A 14,409-nucleotide genomic window follows, 5' to 3' on the forward strand; every position below is an offset into this window, starting at 1 on the left:
GGGATTTGTGTCCATGCAAACGGAGCTGAAACTGCTCAGGAGGCTGAGGCAGGTAGATGGCAAGTTCAAGGCCAGGCTTGGGCAACTTGGCAAGACCCCTTCTCAAAATACAATAAAAAGTCCTGGGGATGTAGCTCAGGGTAAAGCACTCCTGGGTTCAATGCCCAGTACTGAGAAAAGGGGAACTGTGGGGAAGCACACTCTCCCCATCTGCCTACCCTGGACACATAGTGCTGTCCATGAGGAACAGGCCCCCTCCAGACTGGGCATCTATGGGAGGCTTGGTCTTGGACTCCCAGCCTCCAGAACTGTAAGCCACACACTGTGGTTGTTTCTGAATCGCCAGTCAAGGTGTCCAGCTGTGGCAGCTCTAGCAGTCCCAGACAGGGAGGCGCAGAAGCTTATGCTGTGACAGACTCCTGACACATATAAGAGGCTATGGAATGGGGAGGGTAGAGGTTGGAAGGGTCTGTGGTGCCCACCAAGGTGAGCTGTGAGGGAGGTTCTGGCGATGCTCAGAGGAGGAGAGCTGTGGAGAGAGCCATCTCGGAGCCAGACCTCGGCAGGACCGTGCCACCAAAGGCCACGAGACACCTCACACAAGAAGGAGCATGCTATTGGAAACTGGAGGAAAGCGACAAAGAGCTTGGCTGGATTCTGTCTGTGTCCTAGTGTCTGGTGGAAGGTAGAACTTCCAAGTGTCAACGGGACAGCTGGCAGAAGAAATCCAAGCTCAGCACCAAGGGTGCTGCATGGCTTCTCTTGACTACGCACAGTAATGTGCAGCGAGAAAAAGGAATTAAACATGAAACTTATCAAAAAGACCTCGGCTGGGTTGTGGCTCAGTGATGGAGCGCTGGCCTGGCACATGTGAGGCACTGGCCTTGATTCTCAGCACCATATATAAATAAATAAACAAAATAAAGGTCCATCAACAACTAAAATATATATAAAATTTAAAAAAAAGAAAGGGAAAGGGCTGGGGTATGGCTAAGTGGTAGCGCGCTCGCCTAGCATGCGTGAGGCATTGGGTTCGATTCTCAGCACCACATAAAAACAAAATAAAGATATTGTGTCCACCTAAAACTAAAATATAAACATTTAAAAAGAAAAAGAAAAAAGAAAGGGAAGGACTTAAGGTCTGGAAGATTCTCCCTGGGAAAGGCTGCACAGAGTGAAAAAGTGTTTGCAAGAGAACAGCAGGGGGTGGCCAGTGAATATGAGGAGGTCAGTATGGACGGGACAGCTGGAGACTGGCCTAAAGGCACTTGAGAAGTCTTTGGTGCTGTCCTGCCTACCACAGGCCCAGAATGCTAGGAAGCACAATCTCTGCTCTGCTCCCTGCATCTGGGGGCACTGCTCTGGTGTGATAGGGATAGCAGCAGCCACCCCTCCAGAGGGCATAAGTGGTCTACTGTTCAGTACCCACATGGTGCCAACTCTAGAGGCGTGAAGAGCCGGGGGCATGGGCACCTTCACCCAGACCCACAGGATGCCCTGGACTAAGGCAGAAGACTTCTGTGGAGATAGGGCTCCAGCAGAGAGCCCCCACTGGGGTAAAGTCCAGTGGTGCCATGGGAGTAGGGCACCCAGGATGGCAGAACTTAGTCCCCAGCTGCCACAGAGCTGGGAGGACTGCAGGGACATACCTCTGCATCTGCACCCTGTAGCACCAGGAATGGGCCACCTGGGGCTGAGGCCCAACTCCCAGCTTGGGGTGCCTGGTGGGTGGAACATCAAAGATGACCATCTCGAGCCTGGAGATTCTGAATTTTCCTTGCTGGGTTCTGACTTCCTTGAGACAGCTCCCTCCCTCCCTCCCACAGGGAATATCCACCCTATGCTGGTCCCACCGTTATACTTTGGAAGCACACCACTGGTTTCATGAGCTGACAAACAGCTAGAGAGGAGTCTGACCTGCTCTGATGCAGATGATATTCAAATTTGGGTCTTTAAATTCTTGAGTTGAGGCTAGAATGAGTTAAGACTTTGAGGCTACTGGGATGGAAAGAATGTATTTTGTATGTGAGAAGCACAAGAACTTTGTGGGCTAGGGTCTAAACGTGAGCCCTCAAACTCAGATGTTCAAACCTGACCCCGAGGTGACATGCTAAGGAGTGGGGCCTTTGGGAAGTGATTAGTGACCTCATACAGGAGGCTGGAGGAAGTGTGCTCCTCCCACTTACCCTGCTGTGTGAGGACACGTGGACAACACTGTCTGAGAGGACCAGGCCCTTCCAGACACCCCATCTGCCAGAGCCGTGACCCTGGACTTCTAGCCTCAGGATGGGAGTGAAGCATTTGGGTGTATCTTAGTTACCCAGACTGAGCTACAGTGACAGCAGCAGGAGTGGTCTAAGTCGGCTCCCGGCCCAGCAGGAGGCTGCCCCTTGCCAAGCCTCTCCTGCATCTCCCAGGGCTGCTGTGAGGCCACAAGCTGGGCAGTGCTGGGAGGCACACACTCAGACACAGGGACAGAGCTGTGCAAGGTGGTCTGGTCCTCACACCAGAGGGAGTACAGTGGCAGATAAAGAGACCACATGACTTGATCAACGTATGCGAATGTCACACCATCCTAGGGATGTTGGCCGAATCTTCACAATCTGAGCTGAGTTCCAGAAGTCAGAACCCAATTTGTGTGGGTCAGGTACATTCTGGGACTCAGTCCCCTGCTGCGCCAAGTACAGAACCCCATGGTCGAGATCCAGCTGAGGACTCTCCTTCATTGCTAGGCATACAGAAGGGGTCAGGGAGGCCTCAGGCCAGGGGTTTGCCCTGCTAAGTGTCCCCTCTGCAGCTAGATTAGGGACTGTTTCACTACCAGAAGTGAGCAAAGACTCAGGGCCTGCCAGCTGTGCCCGAGGAGGAAGCTGTCCTTTCCTAGAGGCAGGCTGCTAGGTGGGTCCTGAAAACACTGCTGGCCCCACGTGGCCAAGCCATGCCAATCTCAGCACTTACGCCTGAGCAGAGCAGCCACCAAGTATGGGTGCTCTGGTGATATGGCCTTCATGTTCAGGGACACAGAGCCACTATGTGGGCCGTGTGGCCAGTGGAGTGGCGCACCCAGGGACCTCCTCTCCACTGCAGCCCAGCATCACATCATGTGTTAAAGCACCAGGAAGCTGGGTGCAGGGGCCACGATTGTAGTTCCAGCAGCTTAGGAGGCTGAGGCAGGAGGATTGCGAGTTAAAAGCCATCCTCAGCAACAGCGAGGTGCTAAGCAACTCAGTGAGAGCCTGTCTCTCAATAAAAAAATACAAAATAGGGCTGGCTCAGTAGTTAACTGCCCCTGAGTTCAATCCCTGGTACCACAAAACAAAACAAAACAACAACAAAATCCAAACCAAAACAAACAAAAAATGAAAGCACTAAGGAGTTTTTCTTCCGGTTATGGAAGTTACACAAGCTCATTACAGAAAATTTGGAAACTAGAGAAACGCTAGAAGAATTTAAAACCTAAGAACCCATGCCGTGCTGGCAGCAAGGGAGACCGCCTATGGCGGCAGGGGCACCGGAAGCTCTGTGCACACCTGCCTGGTTTTTCTATGGGCCTAAACAGTTCCCCAAATAAAGTCTATCTATGAAAGCTAATGAACACAAAAACCCAGTGTCCATCTTCCCTGGTGACCATGACTTGGAGTTCTACAGACATGGAGCTGGCCGTCCCTGGCTCTCTGCTGATACCTCGGGAGATGTCAGGAGACAGCACCACTGTCGCCCAGCCTGGCGGGCAGAGGGCAATGCCCTATAGAGGGAAAGCACAGAGCTGTAGCTGCCTAGAGATCAGATACCTCCTCCCCAGCAGGCCGCTCAACAGGGAGGCTCAGCCCACTCACCTCCTCGGACACTTTGAACCTCCTCAGCAGCGCCACCACCTTCTGCTTGAAGTTTTGTTGCTGCAAGGCAAGCGGCAAAGTCAGGCATGACCTGGAGCCACTCCTGGGGCACCGTGAGGCTGTGCCTGGGCCTCTTGCTGCGCTGGGCCAGAGGAGGTGCACGGGAAACACTCAGCAGCACTGACACATGCAACGTGGCTCTTGCAGGAGTCCCACAACATGTTCACCAGGTCTCTGGCCACAGCTGAAGCCAGACAAAGAATGCCCGGGAGAGCTGACCGTCCCAGGCCTCACCCAGGGGTGCTAGGGGTGCCAAGAGGGCAAGTGCTGGCTTTGCCATTCCTCCAGAAGCCTCACAGCCCTTCCTGCTCTCCCAGCCCCCTCCGGAAGGAGGCTGCTGGGTGGGCCCTGAGCAGGGATGGTAGACAAGGTGGCGGTCCCTGCTCAGTGGACAGTCTGAACCCCACTGCTCCCTGGCTGCCCTGGGCTGTACAGTCTCAGCTCTAGCCACTGGCCACCAGTGAGGTGTGTCCCCAGCCAACCTACAGAGAGAGGGCTCGCCCCACCCACCTCCCTTCAGAGGTTGGCCCAGGGCCCTGGAGCTGAGGCTTGACTGGTGCTAACCATAGTCCAGGACAACACAGCTTCCCTGTGTGGGAGTAGCTGGCACAACAGGGGCACAGCCTCCCAAGGCCTCCCTCTCACATGCTGCCACAAGTGGGCAGTGCCCGTCCCCTGTCAGCACTAGCATAGACTTCCCTGGCAACCCACACTGCCATTCCTGCAGGGGCACAGCTCAGTGCTGGGGTTTGAGGGTCTCTAGTTCCCAGTGAAGGACACTGAGGGTCAGGAAGGGCTGAGGCCCACCCAAGTTTTCTTCCTAGAGGAAGGAACCCTGCCGAGCTCCTGTGCCCATGGGACCGCAGGCAGGAGGGGCTCAGGGCAAAGCAGGACTGGCCACACATAGGTATGAGTGGTGCCGAGGCAAGGAGGCAGCCATTCCAGGCCCACGGAGGCCGCAGCAGCAAAGGCCAGTCTATCTAGCCTCACTCCAGACCCTGGGGACCTCGTGACCATGCAAAGCTGGAGCAAGGACCTGGGGCAGGCCTCAGAGGGCAGTACCTGGCGGGAACTGGCAGTCGGGGGTTGCCCAGGGATGCCCCTGCCTGGCCCCAGGCCCACGGTGCCCCGCTCGAGCCCCACCACCCAGTGTTAGTAGAACAGCTTCCACCGACCCTGGTCATGGACGTCGTTCTTACTATCGAGCGCCGTTGCTTCTTGGGCTTCCCCACCTCAAAGTCATCCTCATCCAGGTCCTGCGGGCACAGCACACGCCTGAGGTCACAACCACCCACCTGGGCCGGGCGGGGCCAGCCAAGCATGCAGCCCTAAGGAGGCACTGCTGAGGCCACCCTGGCCACAGCCTCTTTGGAGCTGCCCCTGGGCATGTGGGAGCCTGGGGTGGGAGAATCCAGGTGCCCTGAGCCCCCAGGGCCTCCCTGCGGCCGTGGCCACGCTCTGGCAAGCCTCAGTTACCTGCCCCTGCACAGCGTCGTCGCTGGCCTCCTGCTCCGAGGAGAAGCTCTCGTACTCGTCCTCAGAGTCGTTGTCTGTGGAGCAAGCACAGGGTCTGTCGGAGACGTCGAGTCCTACCCACTGCCCTGGCACCAAGGTGGCTCACAGGCCCCCAGCCCACGGGCCTGGCAGGGTCAGCAGGACCACACGACCCTGCTTTGGACCCCACTGCATCCTGCCCTCTAGCGTCTCAGCCAGGCCCCAGTCAACCTCCAGCAGCCTTCCCTGCCCCGGGGGGCCCAGGTGTGATGGTGGCAGCAGCTGCAAGCTGCCCAGCATTTGTCCCAAGCCACAGACTGAAGGGGACAGAGAGGATGGCCCACAGGGTACCTGGTCTCTATGAAGCCACCCAGGCAGGCCCCAGAGCATCAGGTGGCACTGATTGACTTGCAACACCTCCTGAGCACATGTGACTCAGCCTTCAGGACCTGGGTGCCCCATAGTCCACAGCTCTGCCACCCACTGCCAGGGCAGACCAGCAGGGAGGGGCACAGTGCTGCCCCACTCACCTGCGGACTTGGCCTTGGGCCCAGCCTGCATGGCGCTGTCCTCGTGGTCGATGGGCTGGCTGGACAGGGAGATGATCCAGATCTCAGCCACCTTGACGGAGGCCTCCTTGATGTTGCTACAGAGGCTCAGCACCTGGCCGCCCTCAGAGGGGTGCTGCATCACCTGGAGGGGGGATGGTGCTAGAATGTACCGCAAATGGAAAGGGCTCTCCACCCTGGCAACCCCATATCTGAGAGCAGGAGATAGAGTCCACAACAGAAAGCAAAGGAGAACAGGGCTAGGGGGACAGCCAGGATGAGGACGGAGCGAGCAGGGGAGCAGAGCCCCAGCTTAGATGCCACAGACAAGGAAACAGATAGGACCGACTGCAGCCAGCTGGTCTCTGGCACACCTGTGGTGCCTGGGAAGCCATCCAGGAGGCCCCGGCTCCCACAACAGCCAAGCAACCTATGGCAGCAGGGGTGAGGGCCAGCGTGGAATGTGACATGGCCACCAGCCCTTAAGATGCCTGTCCAGGGGCATGTTCATGGGGGCCAAGAAAGAATGGCCACGAGCAAGCATAGGACCTACCAGGTCTGGCTTGTGAGACCATCAAGCTCTAGGGTCAACTGCTACAAGAGAGTCACAAACCAGAGAGGCAGGGTGCGCCCATCCCTTGGTCCCTGCCTTCCTTGCACCACCATGTCTCAGAGCCCTCACTCACAGGCCCGCGCTCTCTGAAGCCCTGCTGGTGGCCAGCTGATGGGACCCAAGTCAGGACTTTATACGTCAGATTCAGCACTGAGGCTTGAACCCAGGGCCTTGCACATTTAGGCAAGCGCTCTGCTAACTGAGCTACAGCCCCAGCCCTAGCCCCATAGATCAGATTTTTTTAAAATTTTGGGTCCTGATTTGGGGGTGCTAAGTCTAATCAGTAAAAAAATAAAATTCTAAGAAAGCTCACATCTGCTTTCACATCCTGTCAGATGCCAAATTAGGTCAGCTGGCAGCCCTACACCAAGACTCCCCCACACCTGGGCTCTGTGCACCTGTGTACCAACAGGGACACAGGTGCCCACATACTCTGCACAGGTACATGCCATTCAGAGGCTACTTCCCTCACCTGCCTCTGCAGGCCCAGCTCCACACACCTGTCACTTTCCTGCAGTGACCTCAGACTTGGTGTGAACCACTGGCTCAGAGGCCAAAACATTCTCCAGAGGTGGACACATGGATCCATCCCAGTGACCCTGGCTGAGGGAAGGGCCACCAGTTGTTGGGGGTGAGCAGCAGCCTGGATGTAGGCACACTGGCCCTGCCTGCCCACACTACTTCTGCAGGAGACAGGTGGGTCAGGGCCTCTGCCAAGAAAACCCACTCTTGCCTCCTCCATGTGGGAGGGTAAGAGGGAGATGGGACCTCCTGTGAAAGGCACGCTTGCACTGATCCCTGTGTCCAGCCGCTCCTGAGAGCACCCTAAGCCTGGAGTGTAGGGGCTGGTCCTGTGAAGAGGGTTGGGAACATGCTCCACACCAGCCACCACAAATGAGGGAGAGTCCCCAGGGCTGGCTGGGGCTGGGAAGGTAACCTTGGCCACCTCTCCCCGGTTTGGTTCCCAGTCTCCCTCTGACCTCTCCTTGACACCCCAGCCCAGAACCCCTGGCTCTCCCAGCACACTCCGAGCTTTGGCCAGGGCTCCTCAGGACTGGCGTCTCTTCCCAGCAGCACTCAGGAGCTCTGCCGCTGGGAGCTCTGTTGGGTGATGCTGATGGCCAGGGGGCCATCCCACTCGGGCCCGGCTGTAGTGCCATATGGCACTGAGGGCCCTGCGCCCCCTAGCTTGGCTGGCCCATGGGCCCAGTGACAGCTCGAGCCTGCTGGGGTGGCCTTCTCCTGCCACCCTACAGGCTCCCGTTTTCACCATCAAAGAGTTTCAGAGCCATGGCAAGCTGCTCAGAGGCCAGGGAAATGCTGGGCCAACCTACAATTCTGAACCTCAGTGGTCAGTCCTGCAGACCTCAATTCTGCCACCCCAGCTACCTGGGTGAGGGTGCTCAGGCTGAGGCCTGGGTCCACCTGGGACGGGAACCCCAAAGGGGCAGAGCTGGGGCCTCCTCCCACCACCATGACGCTCACCAGTGTGAGTGGAGGCCATGCCTGCCTGAGCAGGTCTTGAGGGGCCATTAGCTCCTCCTGCTGCCAGGTCCTGGGGTTGCGCTCTCCTGTTTATGCCCCTGGCCCTGACAGCCATCCACATGCACATGCAGGTCCCCAAGACACCCAGCTCAGGCCTTTCTGCCCGCCAAGTCCCTTGGGCAGAGCACATGATGGGTCAGGGCCAGAGGGACAGTAGGTGGGGCTAACTACCGCTAGAGGCGCCTGGGGCTTCACGGGGAGACCACCCAGCCGTCACCTCTATGTCCATGCACTGGCTTGACCCCATGTCCCAACCTTAGGGACACTGTCCTCCTGCCAAGTGCCATCCTTATACAACAGTACCAGCCTCACTGACAGCCCCAGCCTACTCCTATGTGGCAGCTTCTGCGACCACAGGCCAGCACAGCCCCCAGGTGAGCCTCATGATACATCCCACGCCCCCCAGGCAAGGTCAGAGCTACCTTTATCCCCCAATCCACCAGAGCTCATGGGATGACATACAGCCCGCAATGGTCACAGTGAGGGATAGCCACTGCCAAGCAGCAAGGAAACCAGGCCCCGTGGGAAGGCCGAGCTGGGTCTGGGGCCAGAGGCTGTGGTGGGAGAGGACAGTGCAGGGCCTGGAGGAGGGTGGCCAGGGAGCACAGAGAGGCAGGCACTGAGGCAACCTTGGCTTCAGAGCACACAGCTGTGGGGCAGTGGGCTGTGGGGAGCAGAGATGCAGAGGCCACATCCAGGGACTGGCCCTTTCTCCCAAGAATGGACAGGCTTTAAAGCTGCAGCCGCCATGGCAGGGTGGCCTTTAGAACAGTCAGTCTAGCACAAGGAAGAGCCCAGAGTCTGGGGGGCAGAGGCAAGTTCCAGGAGACAGGATGGGGAGGCTTGGGTGTGCGGCACGACGGGGCAGCTGGGGTCGGGGAGACCCAGGCCTGCAGTGACTGGTGGGGCTGGACGGCACCGGAGTCTGGCAGCCCTGCAGGGGTGGGGGTGCTACAGCCAGGCCTGCTGCTGCTATGCTTGCCCCAGGTAGGCCCAATACAGCTCCACGAGACCCCAGCTGTCCCTCTTCAGAGCCACTGCTGTGGCTCCTGGACCCATGAGGAGGTCTGGGCCCCTCAGCCCAGGGTGCCTCTATGTCACAAGTCCCTTCCATTTGCACAGTCCCCTGGCCCCATAGCACCCCACGGCACGCAGGATGACACGGGGCTGCTGGGCAGTTTTCCTTCTGAGGTGCTCCCACTGCTTCAGCCAGTCCCACATTTGGGGCTGGCAAGGGCCACATGGGATATCCAGGAGGAGCTTTCTGCAAGGGGCTCCAGGACAGGTCCACCTGGGCCCTCTGCCACGGTGGGTAGGTATGGAAGCAGGACTTGAACATAGGGCTGTATGTGTGGCAGAAGCTATGCTGAGCCATGTGGGGCCAGGGGACCAGGAAGAGGCAGCACATTTGGGCTGAGCTCAGCATCACGGGGGAGCCCACTCCTCTGGTCACTTTGGTGTGAACACCGGATATGTAGGAGCAATCTACCACATACAAATGCTCTGCTATCATAGAACCAGCCTGCACAGTGCCACACAGGGCCCAGGGCGCTCACCTCGGCCATGTTGATGGAGCCCGCAGCCAGCGTTTTGTAGCCCAGGATCGTGCGATTTTTGTAGCGCTTTCTGCGCTGCAGCATGATCTGAAGCTTGTTGCCTTCTCTCTTCAGGAAATGCGGGTACTGCGGGCAAAAGTGAGCGCCCTGAGGTGCCCAGTGCAGCCTGCCCCATGGGCCATGAGGTCAGGTCTGCATGGGGTGACCTTTGATGTTGCCTGAGACCTTTCAGGGTCGCCCCTGGTCCCCAGACCCTTTGTCTCCCACCACCCAGGAAAAAGCACAGCAGTAGGGCTTGATTCTGGGGCAGAGCTGCCTGGCTCTGCCCCCACCCTGCTGGCTGAAGCTGGTGGATGGGAAGGGCTTGCCAAGATATCTGGGTTGGGGGGCCATGTGTGTTCATGGATGCATGAAGGAGACGACCATGGCCTTGACCCCCATGCATTCTCCCACCCTCGGTAGTGTGCACCCTCCAGCTGGGCAGCCAGAGGGGACTACTTGGAGGGACTTGCCCAAGCAGATGCTCACAGGTTCTTTCTCAAGACTTGACACAGATAAAGCACCTTGGGACCAAAGCAGATGAGCCCCTGCTCTTGGCTGAGCAGGGCTGTGTGCCTGTTCACATTGCAGAAGCCAAGGGTCCTGCTCTCAACACAGGTGAGTCCTGTTTAGTAAATTACACCTCAAAGAACTGGATACCCCCAAAAGACACACACTACAAACCCCAGGAGCATGTTGGTGGGGATAGCTCCAGTGGCCGGCCCCAGGTAGCCAGGCAGGGTAGGGCTGGTGGGTAGTGGGTGGTGATGGGGAGGTAGTTGGCGGGAGCTCGCAGGGACACGGGCATTTCACCAGACTCGTACATTTAAAAGGAGAAGAGGAGTCATAGGAACTTAGAATGAATTGGTTTAGTGGGTGCTGAATTAACTGGAGCTGGGCTGGCTTTCTAGATGGGGCAAGGCTCTGGAGAGAACCAGGGGGGCTCTCTGTTTTCCACTGGCCTTGGGAGGTGCTCAGCCACATCTTAGCTGAGAGACAGTCCACCACTAGGCACACCCAATGCTCATGGCTGTGAACTTAGTAGACTGAGTTCCCCTGTACTCCTGCCCATCTTCTCTATATATGAGAATGAGCTTAACTGGGAATTTGATGTGTGGCCTCCTCATTACATTTTTTTAACCATGAGAAATGAATAAAAATAGAACATGGTACACCAAGAAAATTTTCTAATCATTTAATAAGCTACAACCAAGAGAAGATCAAAATAAGAAAGCACACAGTTTGCCCTAGTGAGGGAGTGTCCATCACTCCAGGTGCTGAGCAGGGCCCATCCCCACATCCAGGGCACTAAGAGAGTGTCCCATCACCCCGTATTAGACTCACCTGCAGAGAGAAGGTCAAGGCCAGGTCAGTTTCCACCTGTCCACTGGGGGGCAGCACAATCTCATGAGATCGGAGGACCCGTTTGGAGCCCTGTGAGAAGATAGATCTGTTGATTTAAAGGGAATTTTTAAATGAAACCAACAACACGGTCACTTAGTCACTCTTTAAGCCGTCACGATGAAAATCCTGGACAGGAGGCCTAAGCAAGGAGGGTTCTCAGAGGCAGCATAGGACACACACCAGAGCCTTGAACACATTCTTCCCTTTGCTGCACCAACCCCACCTCTAGGACCCACCCAGAAGTGAGAGGGTCAGGAACGTTCCTGCCACAGTACACAGTCACCAAGATACCTCACGGCAGGATGCCAGCCTTAATTGGTAGGCCAGTGTGCTGGGCATCCCATATTTTAAAAATCACACAGGGCCGATGGCCCTCCAGAGGACATCCTCAGAGGCCTAGTGCTGATGGCACAGAGACACTGTTGCCAGGAGAGAGAGGGTAGACACCATCTGGGGACAGACACAAAGTACGCAGGCACTCGAGGCACAGTGAGCGTTAAGTGGCCTCAGTCAGCAGGAGCTTCCTGTCAGCATGTAGAAAGTCACTGTATGAACTGACAGGACCCCAACCTCCCACCTACACCAAATTAAACTCAGGTGCACCATCAGTGTTCATCACAGTACTGTCTGAGAGGATCTGCTCCACAGAGCATGGTGGTGCACGCCTGCAATCCCATCGACTCAGGAGGCTGAGGCAGGAGAATTGCAAGTTCAAGGCCAGCCTCAGCATCTTAGTGAAGGCCTAAGCAACTTAGCAAGGCCCTGCCTCAAAATAAAAGGTTTGGGAATGTGGCCTAGTGCTCAAGCGCCTTTGGGCTCAGTCCCAAGTACACACAAAAACAGCATCTCTCTGTCCAGCAAGGACAGACCCTGAGGACTTCATGCTGAGAGAGAAGGGTAGACGTGGCCAGGTGTGCTGAGTGCCAGACTCCTGCAGCATCAGACACAGAATGTGCCAAGGTTTGGGGGTGGGGTGGGCAGGCAGCTGCAGAGGGGGCTGGGGGTAGGGAGCCTGGGGATGTGAAGGAAAGGAGGGGGCATGGAGCTCACCACCCAGGGAGCCCAGAGCAGGGTCATGTGGCAGGAAGCAGGCATGGGTGGCCTGAGTGGGGGGATATCAGCGGTCAGGTCTGGACCAGGGTGGCAGGGGAATGGAGGCCCTTCCCCACAGCCCTCCTTCCTCGCTCCCTGCTCGGCTCCCTGCTCGGCTCCCTGTCCTACTACCAGTCATCCTAGCTTCTGCGTCTCAGAGATCCAGACCTACCCAGCTGGGACAGCAGGAGAGGGCAGTGCGGAGATGCAGTCCGAGGGCCTGGGTGCCTCTGGGGCCATGGAGAAGGGCCTTGGCTAGGGGGAAACCGACACACAGAGGGCCAGGGACATGATGGGGAATGGGGGGAGAGGCCACGGGTGTAAAGAGGGACGGTCCAGCCCCGTCCAGCTTCTCTGATGCAGCCTCCTGCGCCTTTGCACCTGTGTCTGCCAGCCCCACACTAAGAGGAAGCAGGAGGGACTCTTAGGGGTGGCAGGCTGAGCTCACCTGCATCTTGACTGCAATCACCACTGATGTGAGCTCCTTCTCCAGCTCCCTGAGGACCGCCAGCTTCTTCAGAGTCAGGCTGCACAACCTGTAAGGCACATACAGTCCAGCCTGGATGCTGCCCGAAGGCCACTCACACCTTGCCTCCACCAGCCTGGCTGTCCCACCTCCCAGAAGTTTCTGCAGGCCTGGCCCACTGCAGCCACACTAAATGACCCTGTGTACCATGGCCAGGGCCTCATCTTCACCAGAGGCAGCTCAGCAGACGGTGGGAGAGACAGGCCACCAGGATCCCAAAAGCCCTCCCATAAGACTGCTGAACAGAGAGTCCCCCAAAGACCAGGGTAATGGCATCACCCCGAGCCCAGCTCCCAGATGTGGGAGGAGAGACCCTAGCCCACATGGCACTCCCCACCCTGGCTTCCCCAGCCCACTCAGTGCTCCCTAACCTTCCCACTGCCAACCCCACCTCTTGTGCAATTGTGGGTTCCCACAGGGGACCCCAGTCACTGCAGGCAGTGTCTTCCAACAAGATACCTGGTGGACTGAGCCTGCCTGGGGAGCACTGGCCAGCAGGGAGCAGCAGAGGCTGACGCTGCACAGTGGACCCTGCAGGAAGGGCCTCCAGCACTTAACCTAACCCTTGCCACCCTGCTCGGAAGGGAGTCTGATCTAAAATGTGCAGATTGCTCTTCCTGGAACTGTCCACTTGACATTTTGGACTGTGGTGCAGTCAGCACACTGAGACCCCGGGGCAAAGCCACAGCTGAGAAGTGACTAAGGGGTAAGGCTGCACAGGAGGCCGACCACACTCCGGCAGCCCCGCCTCAGAGGGGCCTCGACTGAGATGAAAACGCAGGAGGGGCTGCCAGAGCTGGGAAGAGGAGGAGCCCAGGGAAGGGGACAAGGGAGCAGAAGCAGCTAAGTGAAACCAGCCAGAGAAGCAGAGAGCAGCGAGCACCCGTGGCCTGGGTGTGGGCAGACTTCAGAACACCTCCAGCTGGACAAAGGGAAAGAGGACAGGAGTCCTCACTTCAGGAAAGACCTGCAGACATCAAAACATGAGCAGGGCAAACACTTCTTTGATGCCACCAACTACCCAAATCCACCAAGACGCAACAGTAATGGGGCTCATCCTGTCTCTGACCAATAAGTTGAATTATCAGCTCAAATATCCTGAAAAAGAAGCCTCAGGCAAGCCCAAGCTGACCTTAGAGGACAGGGCCCAGACCAGGCGGTGGGGCCTGGGCGAGGTGAGGCCTAGTGGGGACGTGCCCTGCAGGACCCAGCCCCTCCCACCTCCTGCATTTTTTTGCTGCCTGTCCATGACTGAGCAGCTGGGCCTGCTCACCTTGGATGAGACGCCCCTCCTGAGGCAGCCTTGCTGGACCTGAGTAGGAGGCTGGCAGAGAGCTGTGGTCCTCCCTGCACTCATCTGGGGCTGGACCTTGGCTGGGCTGGGCTGCAGGGTAGCCCCGACGCCCGAAGTGTGTGAGTGGAGCTGGAGGGCAGCTGTGCCACACCCAGCAGGAGCTCTCTGCACAGGCTGAGACCTGGAGCAGCTACAGGATGCCCACGGCTAACGCTGCAGGTGAGGGACTGGGCACCACCCCAAGAGGGGACCCAGGCCTGCACCTGGGCTCTCACACCATGGCTCACACAGATGTGCCCTGCTAGTGCAAGAGGCAAGGCGGGGACACGGCACAGGCAGGAGGGAGATGAGCAGCCCCTGGTCTCAGACCTTGCTCGTGCATGCACATGACACCAAGAAATG

At 57.6% G+C, this 14,409-nt stretch overlaps 1 protein-coding gene across 7 annotated transcripts in view; it reads right to left on the bottom strand.

Moving 5' to 3' along the window:
* Positions 1–14,409, bottom strand: part of Pacs2 (phosphofurin acidic cluster sorting protein 2) — a 76,179-nt gene that overhangs the window by 20,350 nt on the left and 41,420 nt on the right. For 5 of the 7 annotated variants that reach the window (XM_077800336.1, XM_077800333.1, XM_077800335.1 and 2 more), the window contains exons 2-8: positions 12,636–12,723; positions 11,036–11,125; positions 9,653–9,778; positions 5,921–6,083; positions 5,373–5,446; positions 5,072–5,152; positions 3,837–3,896 (exon numbers count right to left, since the gene is read on the bottom strand). In XM_077800336.1, the coding sequence (XP_077656462.1) occupies positions 3,837–3,896; positions 5,072–5,152; positions 5,373–5,446; positions 5,921–6,083; positions 9,653–9,778; positions 11,036–11,125; positions 12,636–12,723 (682 nt within the window). The remainder of the gene's footprint in view (positions 1–3,836; positions 3,897–5,071; positions 5,153–5,372; positions 5,447–5,920; positions 6,084–9,652; positions 9,779–11,035; positions 11,126–12,635; positions 12,724–14,409) is intronic. The other 2 variants (XM_077800337.1, XM_077800334.1) reach the window with 1 other exon arrangement.

The sequence above is a fragment of the Urocitellus parryii genome, chromosome 6 (genome assembly GCF_045843805.1).
Source record: "Urocitellus parryii isolate mUroPar1 chromosome 6, mUroPar1.hap1, whole genome shotgun sequence".
Taxonomy (NCBI): Eukaryota; Metazoa; Chordata; class Mammalia; order Rodentia; family Sciuridae; genus Urocitellus; species Urocitellus parryii.